At 40.4% G+C, this 22,289-nt stretch overlaps 2 protein-coding genes across 3 annotated transcripts in view; one reads left to right on the top strand and one right to left on the bottom strand.

Annotated features, from left to right (window-relative positions):
* Positions 1-275: 275 nt before the first annotated feature.
* Positions 276-22,289, bottom strand: part of LOC134227339 (phosphatidylinositol 4-phosphate 3-kinase C2 domain-containing subunit beta) — a 32,159-nt gene continuing 10,145 nt past the window's right edge. For both annotated transcript variants that reach the window (XM_062708741.1, XM_062708740.1), the window contains exons 7-11: positions 12,209-12,601; positions 11,941-12,141; positions 1,584-1,780; positions 1,271-1,509; positions 276-1,201 (exon numbers count right to left, since the gene is read on the bottom strand). In XM_062708741.1, the coding sequence (XP_062564725.1) occupies positions 1,022-1,201; positions 1,271-1,509; positions 1,584-1,780; positions 11,941-12,141; positions 12,209-12,601 (1,210 nt within the window). In that variant the 3' untranslated portion in view covers positions 276-1,021. The remainder of the gene's footprint in view (positions 1,202-1,270; positions 1,510-1,583; positions 1,781-11,940; positions 12,142-12,208; positions 12,602-22,289) is intronic.
* LOC134227340 (uncharacterized) lies at positions 9,337-11,927 on the top strand. The gene is made up of 4 exons (XM_062708743.1): positions 9,337-9,533; positions 9,609-9,726; positions 9,793-10,260; positions 11,034-11,927. Exons 1-4 carry the CDS (start codon positions 9,447-9,449, stop codon positions 11,861-11,863), a joined length of 1,503 nt encoding a protein of 500 aa, XP_062564727.1. The 5' UTR covers positions 9,337-9,446; the 3' UTR covers positions 11,864-11,927.

The following is a 22,289-nucleotide window of genomic DNA, read 5'->3' as shown; positions in this document are numbered from 1 at the left end:
AACATCAGCAAGCACCAGGTGAAGCATAGTAATGTAATTGAATTGAAGTCCAACATTAGTTCAGAAGAGGACAATGACAATAACATCATCATCCGAAGAGGTAGTGACACCCGTACAAAGATCTCAACGATGTGATCTAGGAATGAAACCAGCTAGAATCAACATAACGAAACACAGAAGAATGTTTCCGAGTCAAGAAGTTATGACCATGCTCGGAAGTTGTCCAGTGGTGCATGCACTTTGCTGTGATATATGAAAAATAAAAAGAAAGTCACTTCACATTCAGAAATTTCAATATATTCCTCAGGCCTCGAACCCATGGTATTAACATTCTTCAGCGATACACATCGAAGCTGAATCTATCATTCATCTGTTGGATAAAATAAATACATTATACCGCAAATAAGCATAAAATAATCCACAAAATATGCTCTGGATTATGAAATAACACTTTTAAACCTGTATTTCTTTTTCTTTTACGTGACAACCACCAAGCATGTCGAATAATTCTGCAGTTGAGAATTGATAAAAAATAACTAGCAGCAAAGAAACACAAACATATATACATATATATTCTCATGAAACTGGCCCTAACAATACTATAGTTATAATAATCGAATGTATTAGTTTTCTTTCATCTTAGAGTGGTATATCACGATTGCTAAAAAAAACTTCTAATTGTCGAGACAACTCACTGTGAGGGCAACACTAAATTTTTGAACACGATAGCAAATAGATATATGCGAATGCCTTTCGATATAAATTTTGAAGAACTGTTGGAACACCCAATTGTTAGCTAACCTGTTTCAAACTGTGTCGGAACCAACACTTTTTGTAAATCCTATTCACCTGTTAGTGTTATTGCTTGCAATGTGAAAACATAAATCAACTATTTGCTTGCCCTGTCATTTTCGGCACTAACCACTACAATTCAAGACTCGTAACAATCATCCTATCCAATCATTCAATTCAAAGAAAGCTCAATTCGAAATGCACTTGAAGTAATTTGGGCCTGAGCATACTACGCCCTTGTCAGGTAACCCAACGGGAACCATTCGTTGATTTCATATCGTAGATCCAGATCGGCCAGGACCAGCCGGTGACCTCCCAGGAATGCATTTTCCTGTAACGAATCGTGCGACCAAACTGTCACCTCCAGCGTTTTCTTCTGAATGAATTCCAACGGAAGTCGGTACTCAAGCTAAGGTGGGAGAAACAGGTGAATTAAAAATTTTGTTGTAGAGTCACAATCTGCATTAGCTATACTTACAGTTTCCATAAAGCTAGGATTACAGTTTTTCCTGACTACCTTCGTTTTGCGTTTGGTGGCTTTCGACTGATCCGGTCGCAAGTACACCTTCACATAGGTATTCGGTTCCGGGTTATTCGGGGGGCTTGGCAGGGATCTGGCGTGCTGTATCATCACTATCAGTGCATCTCGATGGTATTGCAGCGAAAATTTAATTTCACCGCGCAACTGTTGATACTCATCCGCAATGACGCGGTTCCCTGCAAGTACGGAATTGAGGGTTGGTACTCAAAATTGGATTCAGGTATAATTTTGTGACCGTAAGTAATCGTACCTTTTACTTTTGTGGCGTGGATGTCCGCTTCCTGCTGATCGCGAAGCAACGGATGGAAGAATGTATAAACTAATTCGGAATGTGCAATTTCATCCGCCGAGTTGAATAACGAAATCAAAAACTGACGAATCTCTGGAAGACGACGCTCGGCCACAGTTTTGATGTTTGATCGACCCACGTGAATGCCGGACGGTAAACTGGAAAATATGATGATACACACATAAGTATAGAGCATAAGTACATATCTGAAACGTGGATTCTTTAAAGCACAGAAACGATACAAACGCAGACATTTTTACACGTTCTGCCGTGCTTCATTTTAAAGTGTTAACTGCCGTTGAAAATAAATCGATTTCTCTAGGTCTTCTCACAATTTATTGTCAAGATTCACGATAAACAAACGAGGAATTAACAAAATTTGTATCAATGCGAAGCGAACCCTCTCTGATCGCTTATTACAGGTACAATAGATAACATCAATCAATATAAAGCAACAACGATGACGATCGACGAGCACAGATTAGGTAAACAAGTAAATTCGAACACTCGCTTTGTGGCGGAACTCGTGTTAATAGCCCATATTCTTGTGTACATTCGAATGCTCTTTCAAACGAAAATTGATGCACATTCTCAGCTCCGTGGCATGTGGTTGGCAGGGTTGACTCCCTCCAGGGGAGCCAGCCATCAGGGGAGTATCGAAATCAAGAATTACGGCATACACGGTTAGAAAAAAAGTAGGGTTAGGCGGGGTAAGATGGGTCACGGGGTAAGATGGGTCAGGGCCGTTTTTAAGCATCGTATACATTTTAATGTGGAGATTATGACTTTGTAGGAGGAATAATTTGGTTTTACTTTATTGTCACTCGATTTGATGATGAAATTTCATTTTGGTAGAGTATGACAAGGTAAATTATTTTTCAGTATTGTTTCTTATGCGAAACACATTTTCTATAAAACGTGTAATCTCGTCGAGCAGTCTAAAATTAAAACATGTTTAGTAATATAGTGAAAGTATTAAAAGTAATTAATGTTTTTCTGTTTAGAACACAAATTATTACATAAATTAGAACTTCCAAAGGAACGATTTTATGCAGGCTATGCGCAGTGTTGTGAATTTGTAATAGAACGAAATTGCCAATTTAGGTCTTAAGCACTTTATTTATCTGAAAATCTGTTAATCTGATGAGAAGTTTAAAAATAACAAAACACAAGACAAAACCTGTTGATCTATTGTAGAATGAATAAATTGTTTGTACTGTAAACCGAAAATTTCGCATAGTTATAACCATTGCTCTTTTCCATGAGGGAGATAATTTTCAGTAAGTAAAATACTCATTGGGTAAATCAACTGTATACTACTTCTTAACAACGAAACCAACGATATCAACTGCATTTGATTCAGATCCATAGAATATATGAGTGTCAAAGTTATTTTTCACTAGACAACAATCTAAAAACATGTAAACTGGCTCTATCGAAAATGTTGTTCTAATGTGTCCCACTTGCCCCATGTATGTTCAAACTCAAGGGCAAGTGAAAATTGCAGATTTTGGTTTTAATCAAAGCTCTTAAAACGTTTTCGATGTCACACAATTATTTAATTGCTCAGAGTATTCACTTTCCACATCAATGATTAATTTAGAAACGACTATTTTGTTGGAAATCCATTGAATGAAAATAAAAGTAATAGCTTTTACCGGTAGTTTAAAGTCATGATTAAACAATACCATTAGTATGGTGTCGCAAATGGTTTTGATTCCAAATATTTTTGTGTCCGGCGAATTTGTAGATAGTTCTGCTTCATCTTTCTAGAACATTGTTACCATTAAAAACGTTCAGCTATTAATCGGCAGCCATAGTACCCACTTACCCCGTATTTTCACTTGCCCCGGGGTACCTTAATAAACTATAGAGGACGATTGTCGCTGCGGTTCCCTTTGTTATCGTTCCCAAACATGTTGGGTACCTATCTGTCAAAACGTACTCATTTTTCATATCATATCATATCTTCGCCAGCAAAAGATGTTTCGCCAGTGACGACAGCGACAATCTTTTAGCAAAAGCACTCAACAAGGGCAGTAAAGTGTGGGAACCCAACGTTAAGTAATCTCATGTTTACAAAAGTTGAGTGAAATTTACCTAGCTTTTGATTAGTTTCGTTTGGAACCCGAAGTACTTTGCGATTTGGGTATAATATTTAGGCCACAACCCGGGATGCGGGTGGTCGTCGAGCAACTCGATAACATTATCGAGTTCATTAGCGGAAAGCGGAATATTGGTAAGAAACTGAAACCGAACCTGCTGGTGCACCGCCATGCTGTTTGAGTCGTAAGACCAGAAGAGAACGCTTTTATCAGCCACCCGGAGGAATCGAGAAGGCCTTCTCCTTCTTTGGAAGAGCGACTTTGTCCCTTAGAGGTGATTGATTTTACCTTGACGGCCAGCGGGGAAAAGCCTGTGCTTAACCAGAAACGGCTCAGGCAGAAAATCGGCGAAGGTGCTCAGAGCAAAACAAAACAGTAGGCGACCATAAAGGCCAAACGTCGTCTTTTAGGAGCAGATCGGGGTGTTGTGGAGCCCGAAAAGCGTTGACCCGAGGGGATCAACCAGACGCAATTCGCCAGGCCGCAAGAGGATGCCAGCCGGCCGGTGCCATCGGCACAAGGAACCGAAAATCTCTGGCAGCTGGTCAGTAGCTCAAGCGAAAGTATAGCGAATCTCGACCCGCAAAGAAAGTTAAGAATAGAGTAGAGGGCATGTTGGTGAAACTGATAAGGATTAGTACGCTGACGTCGATGCGGGCGACCGAAAAGCATTCGGCGTTGGGACAGGATGCGCGAAGCGTCTGACGCACCAAGACCGGTGAAATGATCTTGGTGCTGAAACGTGGAGCGCAAATTAGCGGGACGACTGGCCCAAGAGATCTTGGGTGACAGCGTCGAGATGAGGTCGTTGGGGACTGAAGTGACTTTCCAATGCAAGCAACTGGACGAGGTCCCGAACGTCGTCTCTGCCGTCAGAGAGCAGCGCAGTACAAAGGTCGTCCCTTTGGCATGCAGCTTTTCTACCCTAGGTCATTTAGCGAGGGAAGTTGAAATCAGTAGACAGCTACTATTAGTGCTTAGAGTCGGGACATAAGTCCTACGACTGTAAGGGCCCAGACCATAGCAACCTGTGTCGTCATTGTGGTTAGGAAGGACGCAAGGCGATGCGATAAGGTGTCCATCTGCGCTAGCAAAAAGCAAGCATGTAATCACGTTATGGGTGGACCTCCGTGTCCCTTCGGAGAGGAAAACAAGAAGAAGCCATGCAAGTAACACAGTTGAATCTTAACCACTGTGCATCTGCCCAGCAACTGCTGTGGTAGTCGGTCTCGGAGTCGAGGACCGATGTCGCTCTCCTGTCCGACCCGTACAACGTCCCTGACTCGGGTCGTTATTTACGTGACTATTTTCACCCGCATCTCGGAATTTATTCCATGTACCACATGGAGCATGCACCATATTTGAAACCGGGCGACAGACCTTTGGTTACGCGTGTAGATCAAAAGGCCTCACTTAAGGAATTTTTGGAAGGCCAAGAAGTTATTCTTCGTACACATTTTATTCTATGTTCCACAGGGAGCATGCATCATGTTTGAAACAGACCTTTGGTTACGCGTGTAGATCAAAAAGCCGTACTTCAGGAATTTCTTCTTACATATTCTATTCTATGCACCATAAAAAGCATGCACCATATTTGAAACAGGCACGGCAAATGCTGGGTAAAGCGTACCATTGATACTTCGCGTACCTGAAGGAATAAAATAGACCTCATCTCGTGGTCCTTAGCCTCTTACCCAGCAACTCCTATCCCTACCTCCCCGTGGTGCTGGCCGGGATACGAGAAACCTTAGGGAAGATCGGGTAACCAACCCCGGTGGGAACTATGGTCGTATGCTGACAGGGAAGGGGGCACGCTCCTCTCCGGAGGTGCAAATCTTATTGAGCGTCTGTTCTCCATGTTAGGGGCGGCTGATCATCGTCCGAGTGCCAACGAGGGACTCCAAGTGAAACTGTGCACCATGGTCCAGCGGGAATAAGGAGGAATGGTCCTCCAGAAATTTAGGGGGTTTGGTATCAGGCCCTGCAAGCCAGCCTTTAAACCATAAGCAACGAACAACCAACAAGAAAGTACGGACCGGAACTATCGTCAAAGACCACTGCGACGAAAAGGGACTAGCAGCAACACAGCTTTCATAGTGATGGGCGATATGCAAGCGCGTGATCGGGTGGTGGCCGATCAATGAAAGAATGTGCAGGTTGAGGATCAAAGGCCGGTTCTTCAACTTCAGCATAATCAACGTCCATAGCCCACACTCCGGAAGCACTGATGATGATAAGGACGCATTCTACGCGCAACTGGAACGTGAATACGACAGCTGACCAAGCCACGACGTCAAAATCATCATAGGAGATTTGAACACTCAGGTTGGCCAAGAGGAGGAGTTTAGACCGACTATTGGGAAGTTCAGCGCTCACCGGATGACGAACGAAAACGGCCTACGACTAATTGATTTCGCCGCCTCAAAGAATATGACCATTCGCAGCACCTACTTCCAACACAGCCTCCCATATCGGTACACCTGGAGATCACCACTGCAGACAGAATCACAAATCGACCACGTTCTGATTGATGGACGGCACTTCTCCGACATTATCGACGTCAGGACATATCGTGGCGCTAACATCGACTCTGACCACTATCTGGTGATGGTTAAACTGCGCCCAAAACTATCCGTCATCAACAATGTTCGGTACCGACGACCGCCGCGGTACGACCTAGAGCGTCTGAAGCAACCTAATGTCGCCACTGCATACGCGCAGCATCTCGAGGCAGCGTTGCCGGAAGAGGGTGAGCTCGATGGGGCCCCTCTTGAGGAGTGCTGGAATACAATTAAAGCAGCCATTAACGACGCAGCGGAGAACAACGTCGGGTATAATTCCAGACGGTTCCAGAGATTCTTAGACGGTTGAATACATTCCAATAAAAGAGCTAATATATTTTTCTGAACGTCGGGTATATGGGTCGAAGTCGACGGAACGATTGGTTCGACGAAGAGTGCAGACAGATTCTGGAGGAGAAGGACGCAGCGCTGGCGGTCGCGCTGCAGCAAGGTACCCGGCAGAACGTGGAACGTTATTGACGGAAGCGGAGACAGCAGACCCGCCTTTTTCAGGAGAAGAAACGCTGCCTGGAAGAAGCGGAGTGCGAGGAGATGGAACAGCTGTGCCGTTCTCAAGATACACGCAAGTTCTATCAGAAGCTCATCTTGACGGACGAACGTGTGGTGATCGAAAGGTGGAAGCAGCACTACGAGGAACATTTGAATTGTGCTGAGTGTACAGGGAGTGAAATTCAAGGCAGCGAAGGAGATGACTACGTCAGCTCAGCGGACGATGGAAGCCAACCAGCCCCCACCTTGAGGGAAGTTAAGGATGCCATCCAGCAGCTAACGACCAATAAAGCAGCTGGTAAGGATGGTATCGGAGCTGAGCTCATCAAGCTGGGCCCGGAAAAGCTGGCCACTTGCCTGCACAAATTGATAGTCAAAATCTGGGAAACCGAACAGCTACCGGAGGAGTAGAAGAAAGGGGTTATGTGCTCCATCTACAATAATGGCGACAAGCTGGAGTGTGAGAATTTTCGAGCGATCACCATCCTTAATGTTGCCTACAAAGTGATTTCACAGATCATTTTCTGACGTCTGTCACCATTAGTGGATGAGTTCGTGGGAAGTTATCAAGCCTTCGTTGACGTCCGCTCGACAACGGTCCAGATCTTTACTGTACGGCAAGTCCTTCAAAAATGAATACAAGATCCCAACCTTGATCCCATTTCGGCGAAGAATGAATCACGAGCTCGCCCAGCTCTACGGCGAACCCAGTATCCAGAAGGGAGTTAAAGCCAGAAGGGTACGATGGGCAGGGCATGTTGCAAGAATGCCGGACAGCAGAAGACATCATCTACTCTTCTGCCTTATGCCGGGCAAATATGTTCTTCTGAAGAAGGCATCATCTACTTTTTTTATTCCTTTCTTTGTTTGATAGGCACTCTGTGTTACTTAACCGCTACTGTACCGAGATCTACTGTGGTATTCTTCTGTCAGAATCCATTTTAGATTTTCCATTATTCATTGTTGTTGTCGTCGCTGGTCCATCTCACCGTGCGTCCCATTGTGTTCATTTGTCCCTGTCGTGTATCCAATGATCGTTGCATTATTCGTTTGCCATTTATCTGTGTAACGTTGGAGGAATGCCTCCGAGAAGAGCAAGTCGTCATCAGACAGCCATGACGGTGAGGCACGTACCCCAAAACGCCACCGTATGGGCTGCGGATCCGGCGACTGACGAGGGTTTGGTGGAGGGGCTGGGAATCGAACCCATGACCATCCGCTTGTAAGACGAACGTGTAGCCAACTACGCTACAAGGCATCATCCACTATTCTGCCATATTCCGAGCAAATGCGTGCTTTTAAAGAAGGGTTCATTTACGTTCGCATAAAGTTTCTTGAAGGGTTGAGCAAAAGTAAAAGTTCCTAAAATAATAACATGTGCTTCGTTCAGAATCAGTGTTTGCAGATCCTCTTTGCGCGACTTTACTATTATAAACTTTGGTTTGACCCATTGCCACACCCGACGACGGTACCTCAAATAAGTTTTAGCCGCTATTTCGGTTTTACTTAGACTTCCAGAACCGGTAACAAGGGGCCAGACAAAGTCTAAAAATCTATTTTACAAAGTTATTTGAAATTTGCGGATGGGATTATTTTTATGTTTGGCAGACCACTCTGACCTTAGTATGAATAAATAAGCAAATATTCATATAATCATGAGTGTGCTCATTTGCCAAAGGCCTCAAAGAATGTGTAAAGAGATGAGATTTTTTTCAATTCAATTGTCGATTATAGCTGAGTAAACGATTTTCGAGTAATAGTCAACTCAGATAAAGGTAGATTACAATTTGTTACGTAATAAATGACAAACCAATAAAGGCTTTAGAAAAATGTACCCAGATATTCAACTGTTTACCGCATCCATCAGGCGATTCCATTAGCTGACAATATAGAGGTCATAACGTAACATAAAACATCGAAGAAAATATGATGCTGATGCTGAATTAGCCTGATAATCAATAGCTAAAGGCTGTTAAACTGTTTATTGTTTCAAGGAACAAACACTTTTTACAGTCTCCCTTAGCATACCGGTACATACCGGGGTACAATCGCAGACATGTATTCATTGTACAATGCCGATGTCGATATGGCACATTGCAAGCTAATTACGGACGATTATACTGATAAGCATAAATATCATTTATATGCTTAAGGTAGCGGCGTTTATTCTTGTTCAAATAGCTCCAATTTCAGTTGTTATGCTATTGTTAACAATAGTTTAAACGTTCATCATAGAACTATTGTTAAAGCCTAATAAAAAAATATGTTAAAAAATAGGTACCAATGCTTAAGTATTAAAAACTAACGGACAGCCACAAACCGGAAAACTGCACCCTTGCCCTTTATTCTTTTTATATATTTTATCAGTACCAAAGAGAATCCCGTACTCGAATTGCTTCCCCCGCAAACGAGCAAAGATATGACATCATGACAATACCAGTTCATATGATCGCGATTCGTTCGATATCTCTCAAAAAGCGATTGATAAGATTGCGCGTCGTGTAAAACAACACATCGCAATCAATGTCATCGCAAAGTTCGGAAGAAATCGACATCAGTCGGCTAGTGACATTCTATCATTAAGTTTCACAGTGAATGCAGAACTGCCCCGAGTGTTCCGATACAGAAGCATACGCATATAATCCGAGATGGGATTTAAATTGAAATGGTTCCGGCGTCGAATCACCTTCGAGGGAATTCCATCGGCACCAGAGCGTAGTATTAGAAGGAAAGAGGTGAGTCACAACATTTGGTAACTCAGTTTTATCGCAATGTGATGATTTATATTTATCTTTGTTATTTCGGAATAGCAAACAACAAGTGTTACCGCTGTCGGTGTCTATAGACAGAGCGTCAACTTTGAAGATTACATTGAGCCATCCCGAGCATCCTACGGAGAACCGCCAAGTCATCCGTTTGTGACCACGAGTAAGTTTTCAAAAATTGATATAAATTGAATTCTTATCCTCACATTTTTTTTATGTGCATGACCAGGAATCAGAAAACCGAACACGTCTACAACCTCGTCGGCAACTGTGAATAAGTCGTCAGAGAAGAACAGCCCAAGAGATAAGATAGCACGAGAACGAAACAATGGACGATTCATGGAAACACCTCCCGAGCCGAGTTATTCGCCACCAAAGCCTCCGATGAGAAGAGGCATTTCTATGACTAAATCTACACCCAATATTTCGACACTTGAGAGCCCAAAAGCGGAGCGTGTACAGATGCGAGCACTCGAAGCAACTCGATCCATAGAAGTACTCAATGAAGTTCCCGTGGAAACGCGAAAGGATGTCCCAGTTGCAACGACGTCTCGGGCTGAGAAAATTGACTATGATGTTCCTGCATTCGAAACAGTGAATTCTGGGAAAGCGTCACAGGCAAATGAATCCGAACAGATGGAACATTGGAAGCATCAGCAACCTCAGTTTTTTAGTGAAATTCTTGAAAAAGTTAATGGTGAGTTTTAGAGATTTAGAGCCATCCAAACTGTAATTATCAACTAGACTGTAAGCAAAATATGAGATCTATTATTCTGCCTCTTTCCGAGTGCGATGGAATGAAGAAATTGGCACCACCACAATTTAAAAAAATAGTAGTTTAAATTTGTGACAACCACTTATTTGTAAGTAATTAATTTTACAAAAAAAATGTGGAAATTTTGTTATCGTTCATGAAATTCTACTTATTTTGTGGGTAGTTTTATTAGATCTGTTGTAGTGGTCATAAGTTTGATTCGTTCATTTTATTTCCATTTTATTGCATCAGTTTCGTAATCCGTTATGTGTCTAATTAAAAACTTTTTCTTTTAGCTCACATAAACATTGTTTTGAATAAAATACTAAATTTAAAAATTCGTGCTTGTCATGCTGCAAAAAATAATTGCTTTTCTGCATGTCTACTGTTTGGAGTAGAAGTACACCCGATTCTTTTTTTACATGGGGGATGCGTTCCGTGTAAAAAAAGTTTTCAGTTAAAAATTCAAAAACCGTGTAAAAAAAGTTTTATGATTTCCCGACGAATCATGAAAAATGGAGCAACTTTGCAAAAAAATTGTATGGGATTTTTTTTACACGGCCGTGTAAAAAAAATCCGTGTAAAAACAGAATCGGGTGTAAAACAAATATAATGTTCCAGATCTCATATTTGTTGTGAAACCAAAACTGTCTATAAATAGTTTACTTATTTTCTTCCGGAGATTATGATTTTTTTAAATAAAACTTTTTTTTCAGAATTCGGCAACAATAAGAATGCTGCAAAGACCGAAGATGGATATGGAAGTGAAACAGAATCATATGAAGAAGTTTTCGAGAAAGTGAAGGCAAAACCAAGGCTACCAACGGACAATGCAGTTCCACCCAAACCTGACCCCTCTTATGGGAACTTCTACGAACGAGATCTTAGTCGCCATACCAGCTGTAGCTCAATCGATGATGTATTTGAGCCAAGACCTCCTGAGTACATCTTTACATTATCAATGGAAGAGGAGCCAAATCATAATGGTACCTCACTCCCCGAAGTCGCAGCCCCAAGAATACCAGAACCCGAGCCTAGGAATCTGATGGAAACTATCCCACAACCTAACACATCATCTGATACCTCCCCAAAACCACTGAAATCTATCCTAAAAAAGCGAGCACCTGCTCCACCAACTCAACAAACTCAGCCCATAGAAGTCATCACCATCCAGGCAGAGATTCCCACGCCCCCACCAAGAGCAATTCATAAACAACGACCGCCAAGCCCCAAGGTTAGCGAAGAAGAGGACGATGATGGCTACCTCAACTGGAATATGGTCGAGCGACACCGTTCAAGCATAACGCATACCATGGCCACACAACGGTTAGATCCGGAAATTATTCGAAACGTCCCTGCCAGCCTACAGCAGCCCAAACCGCTCCTAAACGCCCGAGCTATACTCGATGAAGAAAGCCCCAAAACACTTCGAGGAATGCGAAGCAAACAATCGGCACCCGCTTCCAATGGAAACACATTCCTAGCTTTTCAAGGCAACGGCGCAGCCCGAAACAGTGAATCGAACCTCTCCGAAGCGTCAGCCTAGTCTTCTACGCAGTGTTAAATCTTATCTAATCTTTTTAAGCTAATAAAACATTCAATTTATGGTAAAATTAGCCTCACCTGTGTAACTTTGCCAACGGGAAATGGATGCACAACTTCTGATGAAACTCACAAAACTCCTTGTACGATCGAAACAGATACGCGGGATCCGGTTGGTTTTGGCGGGTCACCTTCAGGATGTAGGTGTAATATTTTTCCAGATCATAGCGCTTTTGAAACCCGTGCACGGTGACGGACTTCAGACGTCCATCCTGGGCCATCCTGCATTCGGTAGAAAGTTAAATATGTATTAAGCTTACAATGCTGAATCGACAAAAATTCAACTCACGTGTAAACCCTTGGCACGAAACTCAACAGCTCACCGTCGTCGTTCTCGGCCGAGAACTTCATCTGCGCAATGTTGTGCAGAAAGAAATTGAACTGCGTGAACCACGACTTGAGTGATATGTGAATCATTTTGGCAAACGATGCCGCCGCTTCCGGGTTGGACTGTCCCGGGAGCAGCGCATTGCGAACGTAGTTAACCGCCTCGACCGTCACGCCCGGAATGCCCGAGGTCGTCATCAGGGCAAACATGTGCAGTATCAGGTCGCCATGCTTGCGCACAATGTTGAACGCGGTGCAGCACAGGTCCACGAACTTGTGAAACTTGGCCGATGGCCGGTCGCCCCCGTTTATCACGTACGCCATGTCCGAGGTCAAGACGAACGGAGTGCGATCCCTGAAATTAAAAAAAAAACGAGGGTTATTAGGGTCATTCTTCAATATACGATATTTACGGTGTAAGTAATTCGATCAGGCTATATGACACCGAATTCTTTTGGGATTCAATTCGCCTTTATTATAAAAGAGGTTTTCCAGTCCTAGACTAAAAAAGCCAAAAAATAAGGGAAGATCCATTAATAACGTAACGCAAAAATTGGGCATTTTAACCTTTTGTACAACTTTATTAAGATGAAGGTGGGTTGAGTACCAAAACAAAGCTTTGAAAGTATTGGTACAATGGAAACTGCCATATACTGTAGTAGTATTGATGCCGTATTTATAAAAACAAAGAATATTAGTAGGGCGATTCAAAAAACGACCCACCTCCACCACGCTCACTCAATTCCGTCCCATGCTCCGAGTGTCCTCTAAAAGCCTACTTGAACAAAAACTGATTGAGCACAAGCCGGTTCAAGTTTGTATGAAAACTAGTATGAGAAGCTAAACCTTTCATTAGACTGGCTACAGCGCCAAGATTTCATTGAACAGAAACAAGATTTCACTGAACGAAAACCGCTCCTTAGGAAAGATCCATTGATTACGTAACGAAAAAAAAAATGTATTTTATACCCCGTTTTCCTCCATGTCACACTTTTTGTTTCTGGAGGTTCTGTATGGATCGTCAAACTTCAGCCGAACCACTCTGTCCCTTCTAAGCGATACATTATTTAAGGATGTTCCCTTAACCAATCGTTCCAACAACCAACGCGTAACTACTCAAAATGTAACATTTTTTTCTTTATTGAAGTAATTTTTAAGTTGCACAAAGTTCATCACTAGTCCAACATTGCTGCTAAAAAGGCTTGAATTCACTGAATCAGCACCTTCTTATTTATATGGCACATTGGTCAGAATGCTCGAAGAGGTGGGTGCAGTTGACCTCCACAAATGTCAAATTAGAGACTGGCCCGCAGGCAAGCTGGCGGCCATTACCGCTCGCGGAAAACTGGATAGAGTTGAAGCTCTTGAATATTTCATCCAGTCATATGGTCTCCCCCCTCGCGCACAATGACGAAGCGCCACAATCAGAATAATGTAAAATTCAACCTCGCCATATCAACTCTCATACAAACCTGCAACGACCTGTGCACGGCCCTTATCCAAACCAGCCCAAACCATCGGATGACACCCAAAATATGAAACATAATCGATTGAGCGTGACGGAGCAAAATAATTGTTGAGCCACCCTAATATTAGTTTGCTGCTATCGCCGGTGCCGGTGTTTACATTCGCTCCGCAATCCGTTTTAGTATTTTTTTTTTGGGCAAAAATAGCAGTTTTATTAAGGCTCAAACTACCATCATCCAGTCATTGACGAGAAAGAGAGCAACGTACTCGTACCACTCTCTAGTAAAAAAAAACCACCCACCGAAGAGAAAAAGCAGTCTCCAGCTAGATGGGGGAAGTATATTTGTTTCAAAACTACATCATCCAATATCGAAGACATAGGGTAACGGTACCAATAGTGGATGTATTAGTAAATCAACAAAAGAAAATATTTTTTAAATATTGATAATTATGGGAAATAGTCAATAGATAAACTAATAAATTTTCTTACAAAAAAGAGATAAATGTCATTTAACATCAACAACTACCAAATATTGTTTGCACCACTAATGGGTACACTGTTCCTTTAGTGGCGGTAAAAAATAATGTTGGTTCCCATAGTGGTGCTATCCAATGACTTGCCACTATTGGTACAGTTGCACCACTGTAGGTGCAAAAGAGTCAATTTTATTAAGGAAAATCATTGTTTTCACTAGTTTTTCAAGAAAAATCTTAGGATAAGTTGCATTAAACAGAATATTTAAAGCAAGATGCATCAACTGAAACCATCGTAAAGTTAATAAATATGATAAATCTTATTAAAACCCCACTACCTCCACTATAGGTGCTACCTCCACTAAGGGTACGGTTACCCTAATCTTAAAATTTTCTAAAATTTTTATTTGTTTGTTTGTCTGTGGCAATAAGTAGCAATCATTTTGTCAGGAGACCGAGCAAGAGTAAATTGTTTTAGATAGTGCGTGAATTTTCATAGTTTATTCTTGTTTTAATCTTGAAAAGGTAATGCTAGTTCGCGTTGTTTTAGCTGGTTACTTCTTAAAATTGTTGTTATAGGAATAAAGTAAGGTCCAATTTTAATAATGCGGTGCTTATTGAAACTTTGATGATTGTTATCCCGTTGTGGTAGGTGAGCTAGAAATAATTAGGGATGGAACATTACGTTTTTCTCCTCCACGAACATTGTATTAAAATGACCTAAATATTATGTTATTATTATTAAATTGTGGCTAATCAAGAACAGTGTTCAAATCAGCTAAGCCACGATGATACTTTTATGCCCAGGGAAGTCGAGACAATTTCCAATCCGAAAATTGCCTAGACCGGCACCGGAAATCGAGATCAAGCTACCCTCAGCATGGTCTTGCTTTGTAGCCGCGCGTCTTACCGCACGGCTAAGGAGGGCTCAAACCACATATAGTGTTATATTCCGATTTTATCACCCCCTGGTAAATTTGAAATTTAAAATGTGACGAAATCGAAAAAAATCATTTTTTTAAATTACCTAATTTTAAAAATATGAATCAGTTTATGACTTGGAAAGGCAAAATGCGTTAATGGTACCCGTTATTTTTTGTCAATAATGCTCACATAATACTTAACATGTACTCAGAAGTCATTCATGATACACCACAGGCGGTGAGAGTTATTTAATGAAAATCATTGTTGCTTGTCGTACATTTTTTTCCATCACGAGTGGTTGACGAAGGCGGTTGTGTGTCGTTGCGCTCCGCAAGCATTTAATTTTATTTTTTTTTCTCGTCGCTTAGCCACTCGTCTAGTATCGCGGCGTCTAAACAATTTTTAAACATTCAAACTTGACATGATAAATACTTTTTATTTTACATACCCGCGCGTTCTCCTCGCGTTCAATTTTACCCCGATCTTTTTAATATTTTGACCTGACCCGCGCGCATTTCGCGTTTAATTGTACCAAAAGTGTGGAATAAGAAATTGTGCGCAAAGTGACAATCACTTTTTATGGCAGTGTTACGGATCCTGCAAACGCACCATTCATGCAGCATGCATAGGCGTCCAAAGGAATCACGAAGAAGTGCTACGCACTTTTATGCTGCCTCTCTGTAATGATTCCCAAGAAAAGTTCATGCAAGAACTAAATCTAAATAAACTATCAATGTCTCTGAAAAGCATCTCTGAGAACATTGAACACACATTAGTGGCAAATCATAAGATGCTCACAAATTTTGCTACGTTAAACAACACACACGATGAGGCGATTGCTCATAAATGCCACCAACAACAACAGAGCATACGCTATACAGAAATTAAAAACAAGATATCAGCATTTCCGGACACACCTCCTCCGGACGACCTCATAGTAGAAAAGGCGGTTAAATCAGCTACAGCAGCAGCAGTGGAGGCGATGGAAACAACAATTTCAATGGGCCTTATTCCACAACTAATTAATGACCTCAGAAGCGACCTGGTGCCATTTTCCCTAGTCCTCACTGAATCAAAAAATTGGATGAATTATTGGATAAAGTGAAACATGTTTCTGCTGCTGTTTCTAACTTAAGTAACAGTGCAGAAATAAATTCACCTCCTTTACACAACACTTTGGCAGACGAGCTACTGAGCTGCCTCCACAACAACAAGAACTGCTTCAACACCAACAACATCAACACCAAAAACACCAACAACATCAACACCAACAACAATCTTTCCAAGACTTCAATGAACAGCAAAAGGCATCAGAACATCTACAACAACAACAAAATCAACAGTCCCAGCAAGACGTGACCAATAATGCAATCATGGACCTGTTTGCTGAGCGTCGAGCCAAATTCTCTAAATTGAGCAACGAAGCTCAATCGAAAAAAGACCTTTCCTCCGCTGGTTGGCGGATGCTGGGAAATAAATGGTATGAGGTCAGACTGGTCGACATACGACAAGAAGCTGAATAGGCAAAAGCTCCAAGAAAAATCCGTTGATAAGGCTAGACAACGAAAAAAACAACAATCCGTTCGTATTAGCTATCAACCATCTGCAACCGTCAAATATCGTACTCAAGAACACATGGGTAAAGACAAGGAACTACTTTCTATTGCTAAAGTTAAATTTGCCGTTCCACCCTCTATCACCGACCATCCTATCTCTGGTCTATCGATCCCAAAACTAATTAATTTTAGAAAGGGTGAAACCACAGACAAACAGACATAACACATTGAACATTTACTCATCAAATTCATCGTCGTTCAAACACTAACGACATCTGTGGATTTCAGTTAGTTGGGCAAATCACGAACCAGATGGCGGTAGTGAGCAAATGTCAAACTCGAGCAAAAACGATGCGCGCGCCACGAGTGATCGATTGGCCAACTAATGACTATTTGAATTGACCAGTAATTCAATAAACGATGGAAATTTGACATGTGTTATGTCTGTTTGTCTGTGGTGAATCTATCAACCCATATCGAGCAGAACCACCTATTCAAAAAGGACAACATCAACCAGAAAACTATCAACAGTCACAAAGTCAACAACAACAACAGCAACAGCCAGCACAACTTTCTTGCAGCAGTGAAAGCCGACTTCAAATGGATATCTAGCACCCTCCTCTGCTGGACCCAATGCGACCACCTATGGTAAGACTTACAGAGCAATCTGCGTCTGGTGATCGACGTTTTGTAAAAGCACGACTAGGGGACCCAAAAATTATGGACATTGTGCGGATGTTCCTGTCATGCTTGCACGACCAGACACCTACAGTATGCATTCGTGGAACCACCCAAACTAGCGCCACTGCAATGCTAGCATCTGAAGGACTACCAACAGACTTACAACTATTGCGTCAAATTTTCCTAGATGTATCTCGCAACGACGCCTTTGGCAGACCTTCAATCACACCGTTCGTTCCTTTCCAGTGAGACCGCATATAAATTATACAGCCCATCAAATTTTCATCGGCAATGACGCACTCTCCGGAAGTAACATTAACAAGTGAAGTTAACATGCTACATGAAAAATCAGAAGAGGTAAATATTTCGTCGACCGTCATACTTCCAAAAACTTCTTCGCAGAAACATTTCGACTGAAGTTCTTATTTATTGACAAAATTTCAATCGAATGAAAAGCCCAGCCAAAATAAAAGATATATTTAAAAATTTATTAAGCTCATCCTTTTCGATTATTCTGGCAACTGAAACAGGCTGGGATGAAAGCGTTAGAAGTGAAGAAATTTTTGGAAGTAACTTTAATGTATTTAGAGATGACAGGAGTTTTCTCACGTCTCAGAAAAAGTCCGGTGGTGGTGTTCTGATAGCTGTTTCAGCAAACTTTGATTCAGAAATCATCACAACAAATAAATCCAATGAATTTGAGCATATCTGAGTAAAAACCCATATAGCTGGATAAATGCATATATTCGCATCGGTATATTTCCCACCTAATCATGCTTGTAAGCACAACTATGAATCTTTTTTTGAATGCGCTGAACAAGACTATCGGAACATCCACCGGAGGTTAAAGTTCACATCTATGGGGACTTCAACCAACGCAATGCTGACTTTATTCTAGACTCAGAAAACGAATGTATCCTACTGCCAGTCGTTGGGGATATCGAAGTTTTGCAATTAATTTTTGACAAGTTTGCAAGTTTAGGATTGAACCGAACTAATAATATAAAAACCCAGATTAATCCACCTAGCAGTGATGATGCCTTTCTCGTGCATTATAAAATATATTGAAAAAATCACATTAGAAAGGTCAAAAAAGCTCTTTGGGGGAATAGATCACATTTTTTCGATCATTTTTAATATTTTTGCCTTGCCACCATTCAAAAAAAATGTTCTTTGAATTTTCAAGGGGGACCTTTGGGGAAAAACAATGATTTTTCAATAATTCCGAAAAGCAATGATCGGGCCCATTTCCAATAGCAAACAATTCCCCGTCGAATGCAACTTGTTGCAAGTAAATCGGATAATTCTAAGTTCTAAAAAGTGTGCCTACAAAATTTGTACACATACACAAAAAAACAGACGTCACCTCAGTTTGTCGAGCTGAGTCGATCGGTATATAACACTATGGGTCTCCGGGCCTTCTATCAAGTTTTTTAGCAATCATATAGCCTTTCGGTACAACTTTGTTGTACGAGAAAGGGAAAAATGCAATGATTAGCGATAGTAAATACAATGATTAGCGCAACGGCGCGTTTTGAAAAATACATATGGATTAAAATTCGATATGTTTCCAACTTTCCTGATTCCCACGTAGTGTTTTTCACCAATGTAATATTAAAGTTCAATCATACTACTTAGTTGTATGTCATACATTGATTTTGCATCCCTTTGTGTAATAATTGTACAAGTACATTTGTGAAAATGAAACCAACAATTCACATAAATATACATGACAAAAAGCCGCATAATTTGGAAATAAGGAGGTGTATAAAAACGAACGTTATGCTCAAATCACCCATATGCCCAAACTACACCATCATTCCACCCAAACCAACCAAACCACCCAAACCAAAAAGCAGTTAGCCTTAATGACACGCCTCTTCTTTCCTTCCAAAGCATGAAACAAAATGGCAGCAAACGTAACGAGCGCACGAGAAAGCATGTACGTAGGTATGCGATTTTTATTTCCAACGACGAAACTTTTACAGCTGTGTTGAGGCGGATGAAGTCATCGGCTTCGGGTCTCTAGCGCGTGTGTGTTCGTCCATTAGTTTTCGTGTTCCACATTTGAAGCTTTGGAAAACTTTGCTTGAGAGGTTAGCATCACCAATAAAGCACGAAAGAAGCAACACAAACATTCATGCTGTCAGTTATATACACGATGCGAAATTTATTCACCGCATGCAGAAATGCTACACCCTTAATTTGTTTTACTCAATATTGTGCGGTTACTTGCTAAGTTTTTTTAAACTTTTTAAGTGTTATTTTAATCGCCAGGTGATGTTCAACACCGTACGTGCTATATGGAAACGGTCGCTTAAAGTAGCTGTGCCTTAAATAGTTCGTTAAAGTAGTCGCTAGATTATTCGCTGTTGGTTTGAGCGAGACAGAGTATATGTCAAAAAAAATTAACCAGCAATCTGCGGTGTATTGTTCGAAATGAACGTTTATCAGCAATGGACTTTCTGCTGTACTATAGATCTCGCATAATTTATCAAAACGACCTAAGTAACATTTTTTCATGAATTAATTTGAGTACTGCAATCAACAGAACAACATGAAAGCTATTGCGATTCTTTTCTAAAATTAGCATACTGGCTCACCAGTTACGCGCCGGGTCCCATGCGCAGAGTTGTGCGCCATGCAAAAAGTAAATAAACCAATGTCAAATAGATGTGAGCTTTCGGTAAGCTTTTCCACATTCGCTTGTAAGGTATGTAGCATATTGTCGTCCCTTTACGAAAAGATATTTTTAAGTGAAATTGTTCGAGGTTTAGTAGTTTTTTGCTTTTCTTTCGCCTGTGTTGCGTTCGGGATATTGTTTAAGTGGATATTAGTAGTAGTGCAATTATGTTTAATTTGTGATGTAATATTCTACACTTAAATTGAGTAAAGTACCATAATATGACACAATACCTTAGCGGCGCACAACTAAGCGAGGCAGAGGTGAATGAGCAAAATGCTATAATATCTCGAGAATCACAATATTGATTGCAGTATTCAAATTAATTCATGAAAAAAATGTTACTTACGTCCTTTTGAAAAGTTAAGCGAGAATTCATGGAAAAATGTTACTTAGGTCCTTTTGAAAAGTTATGCGGGAAATGTAATAAAATGCGTAAAGCCAAAATAGAACTTTTTGGGAACTTGCAAGTGTTCTGATTGTTTCAGTTGACTTTTTGTAAATTCATTGGTCAATATTTAAGAAGTGCAGTTAAAAGAAAAGTGCATACTTAGTTTATTCAAATTTGATTCAGACTATCTTTTGAAAGGGGTCAAACTTGTTTTTACTGATTTTTTCAAATGGATATAATCGAAAAACGACCCTTCCTACAAAAAAATGTTGTATGGGTGACTATCGCAAAATCAGTCAAACTTTCTAATAAAACTTTTTGAAAAACTCAAAATTGAACCCTACACTAAAAAATCGATTTAAAAAATCAAAAGTCGATTTGCAAAAAAACGCCCTTTTCGATTTGGACGAAATTTTGTCTCAAGATAGGTGATTATGTTCCTACCAACCGTCCATACATCGCAAGCTGGGCACTTTGAAGGAAAAAAATTTCTAACAAAAACTTTTCTTGACGGAATTGATTTTTTAGTGTCTTTAAGGGAATTGGATTTAACATATGTATACATAATATACTCATATTAAGTATTCCTGTACAGTCAGGCAGAGTACAATGTTTTGGTCGTAACTGGTCGCAACTAAAGAAGCTAATAATGGAATATAATATTTTTTTTGAAGATATAAACCCCTTCTTAATATTACTCTTAATTTTAAAACAAACTATATTTAGTGACTAAATTAGACAATGTATCATAAAAATAGATTTGCTTGGGGTTCTATAACGATGGCTTTCATTGGTTTAATTTCAGATGAAAATACACTGAAAATAATTCCGACAAGAAAAAGTTTTTGTTAGAAAAACTTGTTTCCTTAAGAGTGCCCAGCTTGCGATGTATGGACGATTGGTATGGAACATAATCACCTATCTTGAGACAAAATTTCATTTAAATAAAAAGGGTGTTTTTCGCAAATCGACTTTAAAATTTTTAAACTGATTTTTTCAGTGTAGGGCTCAATTTGGATTGTTTCCGATATTTTCACTAGAAAGTTTGACTGATTTTGCGATGGTCACCCATACAACACTTTTTTGTGGGATGCGTCGTTTTTCTATTATATCCATTTGAAAATATTAGAAAAAAAATCTCAGCTCTTTTCAAAGGATAGTCTAGATTAAATTTGGAAAAACATTTTTGTTTTCATTTCGGATCATCTGGTGATTTTCCATTTCTTACTTCTTACTTTTCACTCCTCACTTCGCACTTCTCACGTCTCACTTTTCACTTCTCACTGCTCACATCGGCCCATGGGGGAAAGAAATGGCAGAAATGACGCTTAACTAAGAACATATGTCACCTTTTATTCATGAATTAATTTGTGTACTGCAATCAAAAGCTATCATATTGGTCTGTTGATCGCAATATTAAAATTCATTCATGAAAATATGCTTCTTAGGTCATTTTGAAAAAATAAACGAGAATTTTCAGTGTATACATGAAATCTTAAAATAGGTACTTAGGTTTAACTCATTAATGGGTTTCTATGTTTCTTTGTGAAGTTTTTTCTTCCGTGTAAGCCGTGTATTCTATGCTGTCAGTGTGCCGGTTTCGAATAAATTGTGTCTTGGGTGAACATAACCTAGAAAATCGATAGCTTATTTGTTACGAAATAATGATGTCTCATAACTCTTTGAATATTTACTATTTTTTGAGAAGTGCCATCATTATGAAACTCAATAGTGCACAAGAAGAAAACATTCCCCATCGAATGCAACTTGTTGTAGCAAAATCGATTCAGGTTTAGTACTAGAAAAATTGGCTAATGTTTCAATGTGCACACACATACGCACACACACACACGGACATACACACGGA

The sequence above is a fragment of the Armigeres subalbatus genome, chromosome 3 (assembly GCF_024139115.2).
Source record: "Armigeres subalbatus isolate Guangzhou_Male chromosome 3, GZ_Asu_2, whole genome shotgun sequence".
NCBI classification, from domain to species: Eukaryota; Metazoa; Arthropoda; class Insecta; order Diptera; family Culicidae; genus Armigeres; species Armigeres subalbatus.
Note: the sequence above shows the minus strand (reverse complement) of the source record. Positions and strands in the feature narration are given on the sequence as shown.